Source organism: Ceratotherium simum, chromosome 5 (genome assembly GCF_057802395.1).
Source record: "Ceratotherium simum simum isolate JZ-2026a chromosome 5, ASM5780239v1, whole genome shotgun sequence".
Taxonomy (NCBI): Eukaryota; Metazoa; Chordata; class Mammalia; order Perissodactyla; family Rhinocerotidae; genus Ceratotherium; species Ceratotherium simum.
Window position 1 is genome coordinate 22,689,344 of NC_141904.1, and position 21,050 is coordinate 22,710,393.

Sequence of the window (21,050 nt, forward strand, 5' to 3'; positions counted from 1 at the left end):
TAAGGAACATGCAGAATACTGATAAGGTAACGCCATATTCTTTGACCATTTCACTTTTTGACTTTTGTTTCTTACTCACCAACTTTCAGCTCTGCAAAAATTGTGAGCTCAGTATATTTTCTCTTTAATACCACGACCAGAACTCAGTGCACAAAGTATGATGGAAACAGCACGCTTACCAGAACACAAACTTCCTAACAATGCCAGCCTGAGAAGACCGGCTTGCTGTGGGAACTGAAAGTGCAGTACTGACAAGACAAATAATTTTCTTAAGTTTAGAACAGCAAAGTTGATGTCAAGTTTCAAAGAAAGGGCTAATTTTAATAATCTTAATAACCAACTCAAAAATAAAATCCCTTATTTTATTAAGGAATCCTAATGACTTTGAGGTAGATGATGCTGTTTTCAGATAATGAAGCAGGTGTTAAGATGTAAAAATAACAAAACTGAAGGAAAGAAAGTACTGATTTGAAATTGTCTTCCTTTAAATCCAGATGCAAAATTAAGAGCACTTCCAATTCGAAGTTCTAAGCACAAAACCCAGGTATGTCATGTCGTGGACTTAATTCTTTAATTGGAGATGAACTCAGCAGCCGATGGAAAGAATCCACACTTTAACAGAAGGGCAAACTACAAAAGGGTTGTCCCATGAAGAAGCCAGTAACTACGCATTTGATTTTTCCAGCTTGGCGCATTCCCAAATGTTCAGGATTTGGATTCCTAAAGTCTTCTTCAGCATTTAACTAATTCTTTGTTGGTGGAAGGGGCTGGTACTGTTTCTCCACACATAAACTGATCCTAAGACAGAACAAGAAATTACACTAATCACTGAGTGTCTGTGTCACAAATGCATCAATATTAAACTTCCATTTTGTTACAGAATCAATTCAGCTCTGTTTAGTTTTTCCATTATTATATCACTTGATCCTTGTTCAAAGAGCCAATGTCAGCACCAGAATTATAATCTTAAAAGTGTATCAGTTTTTAGTTTTGAATTCATATTTAATATAAAGCACCTTATCTTATAAACAAACATGTCCATCACTACAGAGCATCTACTTCTCAGAAATCACATTTATAAAGACATGTCACACTTTTTAAGTTTCTGTATTAGTTACTACTTACACTAAAACTTCTCCACTTCAATATCTGGTCATTCAAATTCCTGTCCTCTTCAAAGTAATTACTTCTTCCAACTAAAATGGATAGCTCTTTATGTGTTTCCCAATATACATAATCTGCAATGTGGGCTACTTTGTAAATGTAGTTCAATCTCTGATTATTTATCCTGGTTTACATCAGCTACCACAAATCTGCCTCCCAGGTTACCCCTCATCTCCCGCAATCTGATGCCTGTAAGGATCAGCCTGTATTCTGTCCCCGTCACTCTCTCATTGCTGCCCAGCACCTGGAACCCTCCCACCGTGCCCTTTGGAATTTACGGTCTATCATCAGCACAATGCTCCATATTCTCAACCTCTTCTTTAAAATGTCCCTGTGCCTTCTTGCTCTAAATGCAGTGGTTCTCAAAAGGTGGTAGGAGAGGGGTGTTGATTTTGTCTTCAGGGGCCCTTTGGCAATGTCTGGAGATATTTTGGATTGACACAACTGAGGGGGTGCTACTGGCATCTAATGAGTAGAGGCCTGGGATGCTACTAAACACCCTCCAGTGCATACGACAGCTCTGTACAACAAAGAGTTATTCAGCCCAAAAGGTCCATAATGCTGAGGTTGAGAAGAGGCCATCCCCTAAGGACACTGTTTCCCGCATAACCCGTCAAATGGTGGCTCCGTGTGCTCTCAGGGCCCCAGTACCACAGAGACTGGAGAAGTGGCTGGTTGCTCCTTTCTGCCATGGTTCTCTTTTCCTCTCTGAAAACCACCAACTTTGAATATAGTCATGAGACTATATCATCACCACTCCTCTCTGTTGCTGTCACCTACCCCCTTGGAGCCCTCATTTCAACCCCTCTGGGACCTCCACTGTATTTATTCTACCACCTTTTCACTGCCTCTCACTCCCTTAATGTTTTCTTTACCTAGTTAAACCCCATGGTCAATTATCATAATCGCTCTGCTCTCACTCCTTCCTACTCACTTGGCAAAACCACAATCCTGGTTAAATCTAACTTCCTGTGTCTACATTCACCCATATAGCTGAATGTCTACCACCTTAAACCCTCTTGATCCTCTCTCACCACCAGTTACTGCCCCATGTCTCTGCTCCCCTTTCCAGCAAACTCCTTGAAAGAAATGTCTACACTTGCTGTCTCCTATTCTTCTCTCATTCTCTCCAACAAGTTTTCCTTAATCAGGCTCCGTCTCTGTCACTCCATTGAAACTCTTTTTTTTTTTTTTTTTTAATTTTTTTTTTGAGGAAGATCAGCCCTGAGCTAACATCCATGCTAATCCTCCTCTTTTTGCTGAGGAAGACTGGCTCTGAGCTAACATCCACTGCCAATCCTCCTCCTTCCCCCCCACCCCCAAAACAACTACCCCAGTAGATAGTTGTATGTCATAGTTGCACATCCTTCTAGTTGCTGTATGTGGGACACGGCCTCAGCATGGCCGGAGAAGTGGTGCGTCGGTGAGTGCCCGGATCCAAACCCCAGCCGCCAGCAGTGGAGCGCGCACACTTAACCGCTAAGCCACGGGGCCGGCCCCTGAAACCGCTCTTATCACCATCACAAATGGCCTCTCCCTGTTGAAGCTAACGGTTAACTTTCAGTTGCCTTTCTATTAGTGGCATCCGACAAGGTTGATCACTTCCTCCATCTTTTCTCATCTGGCTTCTAGGATATGACACTGGTGGTTTTCCTTCTTCCTCAGAGGTTGCTCCCTTTCAGCCAGCTCTGCTGATTCTTTGCTTCCCTCCCTGACCTTTAAATGTTGGAGGGTCCCAACTCAGTCCTTTCTTTTGTCCATCTCTACCTTCATTCACAGCCCCAGTGATCTCATCCAATCTTACAGCTCTAAATGCTATCTATATGCTGATAACTCCCAAATTTACAGCGCTAGCTTATCTCTCTTTGAACTCCAGACTTCCATATCCAATTGCCTCCTCACTCACTCCACTTGGATGAAAAACAGGCCTCTCAAACTTAGTATGTCCAGCTCTGGCCCCTATACCTGCAGTCACCTCCCCATCAGTTGATGGTAAATCCATCCATCCAGTTACCAAGGCCACAAATGTTGAAATCATCCTTGACTCCTCTCATATTCTACATCCAATCAGTAAGAAAATCCTTATCCTTTAAAGTGTATCCAGAATCCAACCACTTCTCACTATTGCTGCAGCCTGGTCCAAACCACCCATCTCCCCCTTTGATTAGTCTAATAGCCTCCTAACTGGTTTTCCTGCTTCTATCCTTGCTCCCTCAGCCTACTCTGAACACAGCAGCCAGAATCACTCTTTTAAAACTTAAGTTGGATCATGGCACTCCTTTGTTCAGAAATCTTCCAGTGGTTCCCTATATCATTCACAGCAAAAGCCAGAGTCCTTACAGTGGCCCACAGACACCTTTGTGATCTGCCTCACTCCACTAATTTCATCTTGGACAACTCTCACCTTCATTCCTTCTGCTCTGGTCACAATGGCCTCCCTGCTGTTCCTTGATAAAAGCAGGCACGTTCCTGCCTCAGGGCCTCTTCACTGCAAGTTCCCTTTGCCACACTGCTCTTACCCCGCATATGTACAGGGTTCACTTCCTCACCTCTTTCAATCTTTGCTCAAAAAGGCCTTTCTCAATCGGGCCTGCCATGATCACCCTATTTAAAACTGCAATCTCTTCTCATACCAGCACTCCTCATCTCCCTTACCCTGTTCTTTTCCTGTTCCAGAACACATTTTAATCCAAGAATAAATCTTCTTTATTTTAGAAGTAAACTTCTAAATTATAGCAGGCTGCTCTCATGAGGCTAAGTGCCTCGTTCCCACCTTCCCTATACTCATTTTAGAGTTCATCCTTAAGAATGTTAAGCTCTGTTACGTGTCAACTATATCTCAAAAAAAAAAACAATGTTTAGCTTCTAACTGAAGACTCTATTCAAAGTACTGACTAAAAGTGTGTGTGTGGGGGGCATTAATAACATTTATTGTTTTCTATTCTCAGTATCCTTGGGTGAAAAACAATAGGACAACTAAAGACTAAAACAAAATTGTAAAATTGCAACTACGACTTATATCTCAAACAACATAACGCAAAGTTCTATGTAGAAGCCAGGTAAGAAATACTATACAATTCCATTCTATATATAGAAATATATATATATTATACCTTATATAAATATAAGAAATACTACACAGTTCCCTTCAAAATAAATTTAGGAACTCTGAATAATTTTAATTACTTATTAAATAAAAGAGGAATAAAGACTGTCAATTAAATAACTTTTAAGATTATTTTTCTACTATTTAGTAAGTAATCAATAATTTTCATTAAACAGAGCAGTTTTCTTTACTGACCTCTCCAAAGCTAAAATGAGTTAATTTGAACTTTTAAAATGTTAATTTACAATATAGCTGTTTATTAATAGTTTTTAAAATGTTTTAAAACACAGCATTTTCCTAACACTGTTAGGAAACATTCTTCCACACATATCACAGACAGACTTCTCTAGGTCCTTGCCTCAAAACTCTCCCCCCACCTTTTTAAAATTGGACCCCTTACTTTGTCATAAATCACTTTTATAATGAGAGAGCAGCTAGGACACGTTGCCACGTCTTCTCCATTCTCCAAATCTTCCTATAACGAAATCAAACACCATATGATCAGCATAGTGTTCCCATTGCAATCTCCTCCTCCCAAACCCTCCCACCACTATGGGCAAGCTCCTTTGTGGCTTGCCTCTCCATAAGGTACGTGAGCGCCAAAAGGGCCTTCTGAGAAAAATGCCAACCCCATTTTTCCCCGGAAACATCACGTGGGGGAAATACCCAGGAAGGTGAGTCAAAGTTCAGTGCCCTCAAAACCCCAGGGCAAACAAAAACGCGTCCCTTCCTCCAAAGAAGTATCCCAGGAAGTGGGACCCTAAGTAGGGGAGAATGGCGAGAAAACTGATGCTCCTCGCCATCCACCCCCACCCCTCCAGCCTGACTCCACCCCCCTGGCCTGACTAAAGCCCAGAACGATGTGCCCCCTGACAGCTCAGAGCGTCAATTTTGCGGGATTCAGACACAGGATTAAAAGGGAATGGATAACTATAAGTCTCATGCGGGACGGAATGGCGGAAGGAAGACCGCAGCGAAAACGCGCCTGCTCCAAGGAGTCGCAGGGCGGGACCCCGAGATTACCTTGGTGATGCAGAAGTTATCCCCACAAGGGCAGGGGTAGAAATACGTCTCCGAGTCCTCGTCATATTGGAAGTCCTCGATCTCCACCTCGTCGTGAAACACCGCCATTATCACTGGGGCCCGCAGAGGTCTGTCACCTCGCCGTCCGACACGGTCCCGGGTAGGTCTAACTTCGCGGGCGCCGACCCCAGGCGGGCATTGTCACCACGCACCGGCTCAGGAACGGTCACTTCCGGCGCATAGAAAATGACGCAACTCCGGCCTTGTAGGCCAAATGGGTGACCGGTAGCGGTCACCATGGAGATGCCTGAGCTAGGGGGCGGAGACACTGGAAGACGGCGCTCGCTGATTAGTGCTGTCGCTCACGGCTCCGCCCATCGGACGGCAGCGACCAATAAAATGTGGGGATGGCTCGCGCTGCTGCTACGTCATGTCGGGGACGCCGGAATCTCTCAGGCGGAGGTAGTGGACCTTGGCCCGAGTCTGCGAGCTAGATCCCCGTGGCGGCGGCGTGGAGGTCTCTTACTGTGCCTGTCGTTGCCTTGCCTTACGCCCGCGGAGTTTAGAGAGGCCTTAAGCCGACCCAGCGGAAGGCCGCAGCAGGCCTAGGTAGCATCGACGCGGCCTCGGCGCCCCTGGGGAAAGGGGGGTGCTGCTTTGCTGAGTCTGAGGCAGCGGCGGGAGCAGCTCAGCCTCCTGGACCGCCCTGCCTGCCTCCCCGGTGACGGACGAAAGCTCCCTTGGGATTTTTATTCACCGAGTGACCTTGAGCTCAGGGCAACGCCTAGCTTGTAGTTCCTGGCCGCACTCGGCTATTCAGGTACATCCTCCCCTCTTCCTCACCCCGCAGTATCTTCAAATGCCCTAAATTGTGTTGCTCAAAGGACCTACACCTGGAAAGCAGAGATTGCGTTCTAGTCGTGTGTTTGCCAGGCGTATAACGTTATTAACTACAGTGATTAGTAGTAATAGCTTTTATTATTGGGAGTTTGCAGGGTGCCAGGTATTGCGGTAAGTGTAATTCTCCCATCAGCCCTGGGAGTTCTCTATTCTTAATCTTCAAACTAAGACACAGAGAGTTGGGTATCTTGACCAAGATCACACACCTAGGAAAAGAAGGGCCTGTCTGTCCCCAAAGCCCAGGAACAAATTAGTTAATGTATGTGAACAGTTTCCTTTTTGCAAAAGGAAGAGCGTCAGCGAGCAGGGTTATTACGTGAGGCCTGTGTATACCTCGAAGTGAAATGCAAATTAAAGGTGGTTTGTATTGAAAGCGGTGCTAGTGCCTGTTTTGGTACAGCTGGATTCCATGGGGTATTGCTCCATGACTACGCATTTAATTCACCTGGTGGAGAAGGCATGCAGTGCAATGAAAACGCTACAGTACTGAGAAGCAGAAGATCCGGGCTCAGAATCTGACTGTTGCCAACTGGCTCTGGGAGCTGGATGTTTACATTCTTTGGGCCTTATTTCCTTTTCTGACTAAAAAAGGGTTGGATTAGAGATGATTTACAAGATCTCTTCAGATCTAACATTCTACTTTTGCATCGATAGGAGTTTTGGTTTCGCAATCACGTATACCGTATTTTATATTTACACAATACGTATATATTACACAAACTTATATACACATCCCTATGCTTATTTATGTAGACATACTCAAATGTTTGCATGAAGTTACCAATTTTGTGCACACCAAAATGAAGCTCCACCTACTTTAGCTCTTTTAAGGCTTGAAAACCTAAAGGCAGAGGAGTCTTGGGAAGAAAATTCAGAAGTTACATTGAAGGAGTTTGTAGAAGATTTTTTCAGAAGCCTCACAAACGCTCCATTTAGCACAATTGAAAATCTACCAAGCAGTTAGGAAACGCTTGTTAAACTCGTTGAGGGTTAACTGGGATGCTTCTGATCTGTCTGAGCAAAGGAGACATTCCAGCAAAGCCCACACAGCTCAGTGGCTGCTCCCTGTATCTCTGTAGACACAGAGACTTCCCAGGTAGCCTCTTGGAGGCAGGAGGACAGGAGAGAGTCCCCAGTGTCTATTCTGTAGTCCCAGTAATTGATTTGAGGTTGGGAACCATATTTAGTTCATCAGTGCTTCTGAGCATAAGTATCTGCAAATTAAAGATGAGCCATTTTCAAATGTTCAGAAATGGGTGCAGTCATATTTGGCTCATGGAAGTATAAATTGGTAGACTTTTTAGAAAGCAGTTTGGATCCATCAAAAACAATTTGCTGGTTAATCTTGAAATCTGAGGTTAACAGTCCTAAAAGTTACAGGGGTTGTTGAGTAGATTTTGTTCATAATTTTTTTGTGATTTTCCAACTTCTCTTTGAGCATGTATTACTTAAAATGGAAAAAGAAAAACTAATGAGCCACTTATTAATAATAATTGACATTATGTGCCAGGCATTGTACCAAATGCATTATGTCATTGAAACATGCATTATGTCATTAAAACAGCCTAGTGAGTATGGGTATCATTAATCCCATCTTCAGTACTGGGAAACCTGAGGTTTAGGGGCTAAAGAATTTGCCAAAGGAGGCAAAGCTTGAAAGTGGCAGGAAACGATGGTGAGAGCTCACATCTCTCTGACCCCAGAACCTGGGCTCTTAATTAACTACGATGCCATTTATGATGTGATGGTGTTTGAAGCAGAGCTAGACTAAAACAGCCCTGGAGCTCAGCAGACTGCGGAGATTTTCTGCTAGAGCAGTGCTGGTTCCTTTGATGTCTAGATTTGGGGGTCTCCTTGGCCTTCCATACTGCTTTCATCCTGCTGTCTGTCAGCCATCCCCCTTGTCTGGCCAGAGGTAGTTCCTTGCGTGGTTCTAGCCAGTTTGAGATCGTACTGTGCGGAAGAAAGTAAAACCATAGCTACACCCGTGATGCGGGTTTTTTACTCCACTCATCACTTTTAAATAAAACTTTACAATGACTACGAAACTTTACGTTATTCCTGGGGAATGGAAACATTTTGTAATGAGACATTTTTGGACCCTGAGAGCATGACAGAAGCATATTTACTAGTTGCTATAGTGTCATTTGAAATCACATATTTATGGTTTGCTTTTTTTCATAATGTTTTTTATCATAAAATGTTAACACTGCTGATCTGGAAAATACCAGTGACCAAAATTCTTAGCATAAGATCAAATTTAGAACCAGGTCATAATTGTGTAATAGAAACTGTATTTAATGAGTGCTGTTGTATATCAGGCCAAGGGGAGTCGTTTATTGGCAATATCAAACCACCACTTCTTGTTTGGCAGGGAGGAGAGAGGTGGTTAATGTATTTGGGATGATTTTTAGTAAGATTCTTGCTTGCCAGGTTCTTCCATGGACATTTATTCCTCTCAGCAATCCAGTGAGGTGGGGCTGGCATTCCCATTTAAAAATGGTAAGAGGTGACTGGCCCAAGATCAAAAAACAGGGAGGAGTCAGATCTGAGCCCAGTTCCACTGCTTCCAGGTCAAGCACTATAATAACTTGTATACCACTAGGGTTCCTGACCAAATGCCAAATGCCAGGAATCACTCTGCTTCCCCTGTGGCACCTAGGATTTTAAATCAACAGGTGCTGTGATAGTTCTGTGAATTTACTTAGTTTCAGTGCATTACTGCTCTTTGAGGCATTCTTGATTTTTCTCATTCTCTCACCTCATCCAGTCTATCAACAAGTCGTAGGTTCTAATTCCGAAGTATATTCTGTGTTCATCTGCTTCTGTCATCTCTGTAGCTTTATCCTACTCTGATCTTAGACTGCAGCCTTCTCACTGGACTTCCTGCTTCGACTCTTGACCCTCTAGGATCCATGGCATGGCAGCCTGAGTGATTGTTTAATGTAAATTAGATCATGTCCCTCTCCTGGTTTATTCAAACCCTTCAGTTGCTTCCCATTACCCTTAGAGTAAAGTACATGCCCTTTAGAGTAAAGTACATACACACCATGGGCCTGATGTGATCTGGCACGTGTCTACCTGCTTTACTTCATCTCATGTCACTCTCACCTAGCTCACTGCTCTCCAGTGACACTGGCCAAGCGAGATTCCTCTGACACACCAGGCTTGTTTCTGTGATTGGGCCTCTGCCCAAATGCTCTGCCCCTTACGGCTGCTTGGCTGCCTCTTCCTCATCATTCAAGTCTCTGCTTAGATGTTTTTTGAGAGAGACCTTTCCTGATACTCCCCCACCCACCCAATCACTCTATTTCCTGTATCACACTCATTGTAATCTGTAATTGTCTTGTTAATTATGTTTACTATTATCTGTCACATATGCTGTAATAAAAGCTTCATGATGGCAAGGGCCTTGTGTTTAGTTCTTTATTGTGTCTTCACCGCCTAAAATAGTGCCTGGCACCCCAGTAATTGTTAAAAAAATTGATTACTTACTGAACAGAAACCAGTATAGCTCATTTTAAATCTTTAATCTGTTGCTTGCAGTAGTCTTTTTTTTTTTTTTTTACTGCTTAAATGGATATAAGTTTTATTTAGCATTTATGATAATTTTCTCTGTTTCGGAAGTAATTAGGAATTTTTTGGTGAGGTAAGGCCTGTGAGGATACAAACATTGATGAACTATTCTTTTTTGTATGGTTTTAGAAATTACTTAATATATGTTAAGTTTCTATAGTTAATTAAATACTTATACTGCATATATGAAACCATTGGACATACTTCACAAAATGGGTAGGTGTTTTTTTTTAAGACCTTATTGCTTTGGAAGGCACTCCAACACAATTTGATAAAAATACCCTTTTTTTTTTTACCGGTAGGTGGCACTCTTGGTCATGGTTACTATTGTTACAAAACAAGATTTTAGAATTTTAAAGGGAACAGCTTTTAAAAATTAACATTTCTTTGTTTTACAGTTTAGTTGAGCAGTAGACCATTCAAACAGCATAATCACTAAAAGATACATCTTATGTGAGGACAGTTTATTTTAGCAATAGTTGTCTAAAACGTTGAGCAGAACAATATTTCCATATTTAACTATGTATCAGTTAAATTTTATCAAGGAATCTGGCCTTAAATGACATGTAACTTTATCATTCTAGCCATTGGTCTGGTCTTTCATGGGATGGATATCCTAAGTAACAGGAGTTAAAGACGGGCCAAGGAAGATGAAAAAGCGAAGCATTAAGAGAAACCATCAGAAAAGTGGAAACATGAGGAAGAATTGGTGGAAATGGGTAATTGAGAGTAGACTTGCTGTGCGGTGATGCCTGCTGGCTATAATTAGTGTTGCCTTTTGCAGCTAAGGGATAGTGGTGCTTTTTAACGGTTTCCCAAAACATTGCTCTTATATGTTGTCTCTGCCACTGCAGGAACTTTGTGAGAATTTCAGTGTATGGAAACACTGTCCGTGTTCCAACCAGTGTATATCCAAAGAACTCAGCATAATACCAGGACCACAATATTGCATGTCAGTCAGTCAGCCATAACACTTAAGGACTCCTAAAATCTCATGGACTTCTAAAGTAAGTTTTCCTTCTTTCTTTCAATGAGTAATGCACCATTTTTGGCTTAGCACATTTAAAGGAGAGAAACTACATTTAGTAGTCTTGCATGAGGTGAAAGAGGCCTTATACTTTTTTCATTTACTGAAGAGAAAAATAGTGAGTAGCTTATTTATCCACAATGATGCTGCATCATACTGTGGCAAGAAGCAGATCTTTTATCTCAAGACTAGTTATGAAGCAGTGGCTTTTGATATGATTTAGTTATAACTGAATAAATTACATATGACTTATATCACTACCTGATTTATTTACTTGTATTTATTTTCTGTATTCATCGTCTAAAATATAAGCTCCCTAGAGGTCTTTGTTTTGTTCACGTCTGTATCCTCAGTGCCTGCCGCATAATGGTCTCTTAATAAATATTTGTCAAATGCAGGGCTAAATTAATGAATATGGAGTAGGAACATAAGCACACCTAGCTTGAATATTTTTATAACTAAATTTGTTACAATTTGTTTATATAGTGCCTGCCAAAGAGCTCAGAAAAAAGAGTGTTCACATAACATTTTCATTTATTCTCAAGCTAACTAAGATAGGAAAGGACAGATATGGTAATATAACATGTTAAAAGTGGACATCTTAGGCAAAGAAATATTTAAAAATTGGCAGAGGAAAACAGAATGGTAAGAACCAAAAAAATATATCATCTGACTCCCAATCAGTACTTTTCCTAATAGACCAGTAGTTTTTTAGAATTTAAAGTGTCGGGAACCTTTCTGTTTTTTTTTTTTTTTTCCTACTGAGGAAGATTCACCCTGAGCTAACATCCCTGCCAGTCTTCCTCTGTTTTGTATGTGGGTCGCTGCCACAACATGGCTGCTGACAAGTGGTGTAGGTCCACACCCAGGAACCGAACCTGGGCTGCCAAACTGGAGCCGACCGACCTTAACAATGAGGCCACTGGGCCGGCCCCTAGTTTTTTGTTTTCTAAACTTTTTATTGAAGTATAACTTAAAAACAGAAAAGCACATCCAAAGAGGACAGCTTGGTCAAATTTTTTTATTAAGACTTAATTTTTTTAGAGCAGTTTTAGGTTCACAGTGAAATTGAGGGGAAAGTTCAGAGATTTCCCATATATCCACTGCCCTACAGATGCATAACCTCCCCCATTATCAACATACCCCCCAGAGTGTTACATTTATTACAATTGATGAACCTACCCGGACACATCATAATTACCCAAAGTCCATGGTTTACATTATGGCTCACTCTTAGTGTTGCATGTTATGTAGATTTGGACAAATATGTAATGACATGTATCCATCATTGTGGTATCATACAGAGTATTTTTATTGCCCTAAAAGTCTGTGATTTGATGAATTTTTACAAAATGAAATACCCGTGCAGTCAACATTCAAATTAAGAAACAACATTGTCAGTGCTACCTCCCCAAAGGTAACTACTAACTTGATCTCTAACTGCGTAGATTAATTTTGTCTGTTTCTGTACTTTCTAACACCACAGAATATGTGTTTTTTTGAGTCTGGCTTCTTTCATTCTTTTCATTCAGTGTGATATTTGTGATATTCGTCTCTGTTTCTGCACGTACTTGCCATTTGCTCATTCTCCTTGCCGCGAATCTCAGAAAGTTTGCCGGCCTCTTGCACTTTATCTAACAAGAGATATTAAAGACTTGTGTGGTGCTCTTTGGGTGGAATACAATTATCAGGCAGTTAGAAAATCTACTCTCCCCTTCTGTAATAGCATAAAATTAGTCATGTGAACTTGGTCAGAGATTTCGGAAACTAATAGAGAATATATAATATTTGATGCTACCAATGATGACATACATATGTACCGTGGAGATCAGTTGAATCAACTCTAAATAGTGGCAGAAATTTTTTCAGGGTGAAGTTAGGCCCTTAATTGCTTTGCTGTTAGATCAGCTCATAACAGCACCAGCAAAAATCTAAACTCTTCTTCACTGCTCCCTAAATTAGTCTGATATTTCTCTACTTTTTCTTAAAATACAATCATGCACCACATAACAATGTTTCAGTCAACAAGGGACCATGTATACAACAGTGGTCCCATAAAATTGGTACCATACAGCGTAGGTGCATATCATCTAGGTTTGTGTAAGTACACTCTATGGTGTTTGCTCAATGACGAAATCACCTAACAATGCATTTCTCAGAACATGTCCCCCTCGTTAAGTGACAAGTGACTGTATTGTAACTTTCAGTTTTATGTTTGCCCAGGGGACACCATGGCCTGTGCTGCTGTCATGATTCCTGGCTTGTTGCGAGGCTCTGTTGGAGCTGTCTGCACTCAGGCTGCTTCCTTGGGATTGACACCCAGTGCTTTGCGCCACCTTACTCTGACCAGGTGAGTCTTCAGCCTTCAGTGTCATTTGAGGTTGATTTTCAGAGAGACCTGACCTGCCAGTGGTCGTGAGAGGCATATCAAACTCCTGAGGGCATACCATGATGTCTTGTTTAAATGTGCATGCCATCAGCAGGTCGTTAAACTTTAGTTGAATGTGCAAATTTTCACTGACCATTTTCTAGGATCCATAATGTTATATTGTATTTTGGATAGTCATGATATTACAGGGGAAACTAATTTAATTATTTTATGAGGATAAAACTAACCTAATTTTACTTTCTGTTAAAGCGTAATGAAATCCAAAAGGAAAACTGATCACTTGGAGAGAACTGCAGATGTCATCCGCCGGGAGGTCTGTATCTTTGGGCTCTGGCAGGGTTCTCTAGGCTGGATGGTTGTGAGTGGCTTATGGAGAAGGCATTAGATGAGCTGGATCCCTTTGAGGGACAGTCAGGGAAAGTTTGTTATTTTTCCATTCAGAACTTTTCTGAACAGGACATATGACAACTGATTTGAAAAGATAAGAATGAAATACTCAAATTTTTCCCTTTAAACTTGGAATGAATGGATTAATTTTTGATGAAGGGACTATAGCAGCAGTTGAGGGAACTATCTTCACAGGAATAATGTTTAGGTTTTAGAGCATACATTTTATGAAGAGCATACCATTTCTTTTCCTTCTTTTTTTTCTTGGCACCATGTCACAAAGTCCTTGTTCTTATCCCTACCTTAGAACAAGTTCTTCTTTCATCAAGGGAGAAAGCACTAACATCTGAGACAGGAGAGCGGACGAGCTCTTGTTACCCTTCCCACGTGCAGACTTTTTCCCACCATATTCAGACTGTAGAAAGCTAATCCTCCACCTGAAGGGGTGTCAAGGGCTGGGAAATAAAGGATCCTCACCCTTTACCTCAGTGAGTAACCCCGTTTTCTTTTAAAAACGTAAATTGGATATTTGATTCTGCTTTTTGAGTGATTCTTCACACATTTGGATGTATTTAGCTTAGTGATGTGTTTTGAAACTAATAGCAAAAAAACCCCTATGTATTTCATATAGAGAAGGATTATACGCTTGCATAAATATGGTTAGAAATGGCACTGTTGCAGTAGTTTAATTTTTAATATCAATAGTAGATATACTTTAGTATAAAATAATATTGTTTAGGCCCCACTTTTTAAGCTAATTCTACTTTCAGAAAATTGCTTTGGGACCAAGGGTGGTTTGTTTGTGGATTCACCTTTAAGTCGATGTTTTTTGGAGAAGTCTGTGTAAAATTAGTTCAGCATAATAGATTATGAATGTGTGGGAAAATACACTTTACCACTAATGATAAATCTGAAAATACTTTTTTTGGTTTGTTCAACACATAAAAATGCTGATTCTATAAATGTGAGATTTGTTATTATTTCTTTTTAAAAAGTGAAACCTTGCCAGTTTTAAAGAAAAAGTGGTTTATTTAACAGGCTTGGAGTACATTCTTTTCTGTTGTATTTTGAGGCAAATGGAGTTAGAGCAGGGTTTGGCAAACTTTCTGCTGTGGGGAAAGAGGAAGAATCCCCCTCTGCCCTTTCCTTTAAGGTTCCCATGGCTGGCCAAACAATCAACAAGACAGGTTAGCAGAAGAAAATAATACCAATTTTAATAACATGTATACATGGGAGAAACTCAGAAATGAGCAACTGGTCCCTCTGTCTAAGCTGCTTGCTTAAGTATTGTAGCTAAAGGCAAGGAAGGTGTTGGGGGTGGGTAGTGGTCTGGGATTTCAGAGGGCAAGAAGACAATTCTTTTCAAGGTCATCTATAGATAATGTGGTCAGGGAGAGATAGAGTTTTTCGATAAAAGGGGCTTGGTGACCCTCCCATTGTAAGTCTATTTTACATTATCATTACAGCCATCATGATAGAAGATCTGTTCCAGGAAGGAGCCACCATGTCAAATTCTTTAGGCAGTTAGTGGGGGAGGTCAAATGTCCCTCACAGAAAACAATCAAGGTAAAGTGTATTTCAGGGTGGCCAAATCTTGATCTTCCACACTGCCAAGGGCCAGATAGTAAGTATTTTAGGCTTCATGGGCCATGCTGTCTTAGTTACAACTACAAAACTCTGCTTTTGTAGTGTGAAAACAGCCATAGACAACATGTAGACAAATCGATGTGGCTGTGTTCCAACAGAACATTATTTACCAGAACACCCTGGTTTGGCCTGTGGATCGTAGTTTGCCAATCCCTGAATTAAAGTAGCATTTCATAATTTTACAGGACAAAATTACTGAGACTTTTAGGGGGTTATTTTGAGCCAAGTTTAAGAAACCTACACAGAAAGTTAATGTAAACTCTAGTAGTGTGATAGAAAAGTTCAGAATTCTAATGCCTGGAAGTCAGAAAATTACAAGGGTTAATTCCAACTATAGTATTACCTTACCTTGGTGGAAGAATTTTCCAATTGCAATGCTTGTCTTTCTCTTCTGTGTCTAATTTCCACTCCTCTCCCAAACAGCTGGGAGCTAGGAGAAGCTGGATAAAGCCAGATGATGTCTGGGGCTATGACCTCAGCGGCGTAAGGTCATCAGGGGCTCATCCTAGTCCCTCCAGAGGTCAGCTCCTAGCCATAGAGCAGGAGCTTGACCTTGGACTTGTTAGAATGAACAGCACCTCGGGTTGGGCTGTAACAGAACTGGACCACCTTCTCATAGTCTCCACTGCCGCTCTTGCCTTTAATTTGTATTGCAAGTACACTTCACAAAACTCCCCACATGTCATTTGCTCTTCAATTGAAGTCTGCGAGGTAGCCTAAGGATAGGGTGGGGTCTGCATTTTACAAAAGAGGAAATAGAGCCTAGGAGATATCTAGTGGCTTCTCCCAGGGCCGGAAGGAGGCTCCAATCTAGGTCTCTGAGTACTAAGCCAAAGGACCCTGCCTTCCCTCCCGGAGTGGGCAAAGAATGGAGCACTCACCCACCCAGAGATGTCCTTTCCTTATTAGGAATTGGGTTTCCTCTGGAGAACTTACTGAATGACCATATTATCATGTTAATGCTTCTTACTTGGGGCTGTAAATGTAACCAGTCTGGGGTCACCCTGATGCAGGAAACTGAGCTCTGAATTGAATGACATTTGACTGTGTTCCAGTTCACATTTTCTTCTTAAGGATCAAAGAATAAGTAGTCTGGGTAACTTTAAAAATGTCAAGGAGATGAGAGTAGAAATATTGTAATGCAGTAAGGATTGTTCAGGCAAGGCTAAGATTTCACTGGAGGAGTCACTCTGTGCTTGGCCTCTGCAGAGGGCCGGCCCCCTGAGCAATACATACTCTATTCATCAATTTGATGGGAGAGTTTGGTAATGAAAGAATTTTTTAAATTACTAATTCTTATCGATTCATTTGGAAATAAGATACTAGGCTGGTCCTGGAATGGCAGCATTGAAAATGATAGATAAGGTCTCCAACCTCAGATTGTAGTGGGACTCTGATCAGAAGAAGCTGATTTTATGTACCTAGTTGATTTTGGAAAAACCACTAATCCTTTTTCAGTTGTACTAGTTTGCTTCTTTGAGAAGCCTATGCCTTATCCTAAGGATGCCTTCTGTGTCTTGTTCCCTTTTTGTTTACAAAGCACTTGATTATATAGTAAGTTGTTCCTTGATTCTTACCACTACCCTGGGAGGGAGGTGTGGGGATCCTTAGCCCCATTTCACAGATGAGGAAATGAAGACTTAGAGATTTAGATAGGGTGACCCTGCTTCCTGATTTGCCTGGGGTAGTCCTGGCTTATGCCTCTTGTCCTGCTGTAATGATCAAGAGCACCCCCTTTCACTCTCACAGGTCCCCTGCTTTGGGTGATAGATTACACTGTCAGCCTGAGTTTAAAGGACTGTTCAAGTAAGTGGAGGACTCAGCCCTTGAACTCAGATCTTTGATATCAAATTGGTTTTTCTTTCTACTGCAACAAAAGAACATGACATTTGATTTGGACAGACTTTAATTGAGCAACACAATGGAAGATGAATTTCACATATCCTCATCTCTGTTCTGAATCAAAACTTCACTAAAGTGTTCCTGGGCATAAGAAAGGGGGACTTGCTGCTGGCACAGTAGTTTGTTAAAGTCAAATGGCTGGGCTCCTGGGGCAGAGACCTTTGGGGATCCTATGGGTCTCTGTGCTGATTATCAAGTGCTGAAAATCTGCTTGACTTGTGGTTTTGCTGAGGCTTGGGTTTGAGTGGGATGGGCTGCTTGGCTGGAGAGCTGGACTGTGTCTGAGCTTAACCCTTACGATTCTCTGCTAGTCGTCACCTATACATTTTGGGAAGATTGTATGCTGGAGTGGCCTTCTTCAATTTGATGGGGGAGTGCATCTCTTTAATATGAAATCTTTCCCAACAGTTGAACTAATTTGCTTTGATTATCAGAGTCTAATGGTCAGAGAGTCTTTTAAAGATTATCCAGGCTGGGATGAGCGGTACTTGGCATTCCAGCCTCAGGACACTGTCAGCTCTGACAGAGCAGCCTACAAAGAGGGAGGCTCCTTGGGGAAAGGCCCAGTTTAGCAACACTGTAGTCACAGTATCTCACACAGTGCTGAGGCATCATAGGCCCTCAGTATATGTTTCACTGAGTGGAATAAACCAGTGTTAATCCCTGCTCTGGGGCTGGTTCCCTGTACTGCTTTGGATGAGTCACTTTGTAAGGTAGGAACAGTGATGATACCCATCTCAAGAGATGAGGTGATGGTGCAAGTATCCTCTACCCTTCTGTACAGATAGGGGCTGTGAAAAATGAGGATTTGCCTGTACTGCTGCTTCTTGTCTGTGCCCACCACTTAACTTGGTAGTGTCTAAAATGTATAGGGTCAGTGCTTTTCACTGATACACTTTTGTTCAATAAATTAAGTAATCTAAGAGGCAAAGCTCTTTTCCATTTTTCCCGTAGAGGATCCAATCAAATGAAATGGATTTTATTTTAAGTTCAGCAGACATGTTGAGTGCCTGATGTGTGCCCAGCCCTGTTCTAGGTGCAGGGAATACATGTATGAGGCAGGTAAAGCCCCTGCTGTATGTGGAGCTTCATTCTGGTGCAGATAAACCAGAGAATGTCAGATGTGATAGACACTGTGAAGGAAATAAAACTGGATAATGGGGTCATGGCAGGCAAGAATGGCTGGGGGCAGGGGTGCTATTTTATTTTATTTTATTTTTGATGAGGAAGATTAGCCCTGAGTTAACATCTGTTGCCAATCCTCCTCTTTTTGCTCGGGAAGATTGGCCCTGGGCTAACATCCGTGCCCGTCTTCCTCTACTTTTATATGTGGGACGCCTGCCACAGCATGGCTTGATAAGCGGTGTGTAGGTACATGCCCGGGATCCGAACCTGCGAACTCCAGGCCGCCGCCAAAGCAGAGCGTGCAAACTTAACCACTACGCCACCAGGCTGGTCCCCAGGGGTGCTATTTTAAATCAGTGTGTAACATTTGAGCTGAGACTTGAATAAGGAAAAGAGCCAGCCATGTGCATAGCATTCCTGGCAGAGGGACGGGCAGGAGCCAAGGCTTTGAGGCAGGAACGAGCTTGGTATGTTCAGAAGAGGGGGGAAGGATGAGAGGTAGGCAGGGCCCAGGTTGTGTAAACTGCTGTGGCTTGGATGGGGAGTTGGGATTTTATTGTGCTTTGACATGAGGGATGAGGCTACTGACATAGTCTCAGGAGAGGTGATGGTGGCTGGGAGTAGGGTGGTAGCAGTGGGGGTGGAGAGCAGCAGGTGGGTCTAGGACAGAGGTGGGGCTGATGGGATTCACAGATGGGGGCAGGTGCGGTTAGTGAGAGAAGGAGAGGAAACCAAGATGATTTCTAGCTATGGGATTTGAATAATCTGGGTAGATGATGCTGGTGGCATATATTTGCTAGAATGGAGAAGAACAAGTTTGGAGGAGGGGAAATCAAGAACTCAACTTTGGAACAATCTGGGTGAGAGGATGGGAAGTGGATGGAGTTACAGATGAAACAAAATTAGCCATAAGTTTTATCAACTCACATCAACTGTTGAATCTGGGTCATGGGTACATGGAGATTCATTGTACTATTTTTACTAGTTTTGTATATATTTGAAATTTTCCATAAGAAAAAGGAAGAAACATTGGGAGATAAAAGAGTTCTGTGTTGGATGTGTTGTTTGAAATGGAAATTCAAATCAGCAGTTGGATGTATGAGTTCAGAGTTCACTGCTGGAAATAAAACGTTTAAGCCATGTAGCGTAGGGGAAGAGGGCCTAGGACTCAGCCCTGGGGTGTGTCAGCATTTAGAGGTTAAGCAGAAGAGGAGGGACCAGCAGAGGAGATGGGGAAGGAGTAGCCAGCGAGGCAAGAGGGAAATCAGCAGGATGGTGGTAAAGCCAGGAAAAAAAGTGTTTCAAGGAGGGAGTGGCCAACTCTGCTGAATGCTGCTGAGAGGTCGTCATTGGATCTCACAGAATGGATAGTGGGTGACCACAATGGCGTCTCTAGTGCATTGCTAGAGTGAAAGCCTGACAGGATTGTGTTGGAAAGAGAATGGGAGATAAGAAGGTGGGGCCATGACCAAATATAACTCTAGAAAGTTTTTTTATGTGAGTGAGAACAGAGAAATGGGGTGACAGCTGGATTAAGGGAGAGGCTTGTTTTGTTTGTTGTATTTTGAGAAGCAGCAAAGCACAGTGGTCAAGTGCCTGGATTCAAACTTCTGCTTTGCCACTTACTAGCTCTGGGACCTCAGTTTTCTCCTATATAAAATGGGGGTAATAATACCTACCTTCTAGAGTTGTTGGGAAGATTGAATGAGTCAGTGTATGTAAAGTGCCTGGCAGCTGGTAAGCGCTATGTATAGGTGTTTGCTGCTGCTGCTGTTGTTAGGTGAGGTAGAAGCTCCGAGTGCTTGCATGTTCTCGTGGAGAAGAGCAGAAAAGGGTGATGCATGAGAGAGGATGCTTGCTGGAGTGAAGGCAGAGAGGAGCCTCAGCCCAGGTGGACAGGTTAGCCTTTGGTAGGAGCAAGGAGAGTTGATTTGTCATTTCAGGATGTAGTGTTGATGGGCATGAGCCACTTAAGTTATACAGTTGACAGAATTTTGTGGTCTTTCCTTGTCAGTAAATCACTTCAGTAAAACCAGTTTCTTTTAATAAGATTCCTACTCATCAGATTGGTATTCTGCCACAATTTAAATAACATCTCTGGGCCTTGGTGACCTTATGTGTAAAATGATGTGTACTATTCTTGATAATGACTGAATTTTCCTTCGGCTCTGAAATTCTCTATGCCCCAAACGTGCTTTTGTTTCAGGTCATCTCTAATCTTGGCTTTGTCTAAATTTTTAAGCCAGCAAATGAATGAATGGGAGTGAACAGAGGAAGTCAGCCAGGTTTCCCAAAGAAAGACCTATTTCCTGTACCAAGACTTTTGTAGCAGCAGTAACATCAAGATATCCTACATAAAACCAGCTTTTTACATCAGCATGATGGAATTTCCTTCTAGATGCTAACTCCCTCAAAGCATTAAAAATGTGTGCTAGTAAAAGTTGGCAAATATATTGTTATTTTATTGAACAGTAGAAGAGTCTAAATGTTATTTTATGGAAAACTTCATTTCCTGTCATGTGTTTTAACTTAGGACATGGCTAGTGGAGGTTTCAGTTGCGAAATCTTTTGATCCATTAAGTATGAGAGCAAGTACAAATGTTAAAACCTAGAGTTTCTCCTTCATGTTTTGCTTATTCAATAAAAGTAAAGAATGGCACATAACAAGGGCCGTGATTAAGATCCTAATTATATGAAACTAGCTTCAGAATAAAATAAAGATGCAACCTTCAAAAAGATTTTGCTAATGTTTTTAATCCACATTGCTAGAAATCTTTATATAGTGTACAGTATTTGTATTAATT

At 41.8% G+C, this 21,050-nt stretch overlaps 2 protein-coding genes across 7 annotated transcripts in view; one reads left to right on the forward strand and one right to left on the reverse strand.

The window, feature by feature from the left end:
- Positions 1 to 341: 341 nt before the first annotated feature.
- DPH3 (diphthamide biosynthesis 3) lies at positions 342 to 5,536 on the reverse strand. The gene is made up of 3 exons (XM_004419400.3): positions 5,294 to 5,536; positions 4,671 to 4,745; positions 342 to 798 (listed from the first exon to the last, which is right to left on the reverse strand). Exons 1-3 carry the CDS (start codon positions 5,399 to 5,401, stop codon positions 733 to 735), a joined length of 249 nt encoding a protein of 82 aa, XP_004419457.1. The 5' UTR covers positions 5,402 to 5,536; the 3' UTR covers positions 342 to 732.
- A 208-nt stretch (positions 5,537 to 5,744) lies between these two features.
- The window catches only part of OXNAD1 (oxidoreductase NAD binding domain containing 1), a 36,320-nt gene continuing 21,014 nt past the window's right edge, over positions 5,745 to 21,050 (forward strand). Inside the window, exons 1-5 of one of the 6 annotated variants that reach the window (XM_087430590.1) lie at positions 5,752 to 6,113; positions 10,354 to 10,488; positions 10,624 to 10,776; positions 13,020 to 13,146; positions 13,435 to 13,498. In XM_087430590.1, the coding sequence (XP_087286716.1) occupies positions 13,028 to 13,146; positions 13,435 to 13,498 (183 nt within the window). In that variant the 5' untranslated portion in view covers positions 5,752 to 6,113; positions 10,354 to 10,488; positions 10,624 to 10,776; positions 13,020 to 13,027. Of the gene's footprint in view, positions 6,114 to 10,353; positions 10,489 to 10,623; positions 10,777 to 13,019; positions 13,147 to 13,434; positions 13,499 to 21,050 lie in introns of all 6 variants that reach the window. The other 5 variants (XM_087430594.1, XM_087430589.1, XM_087430593.1 and 2 more) reach the window with 5 other exon arrangements.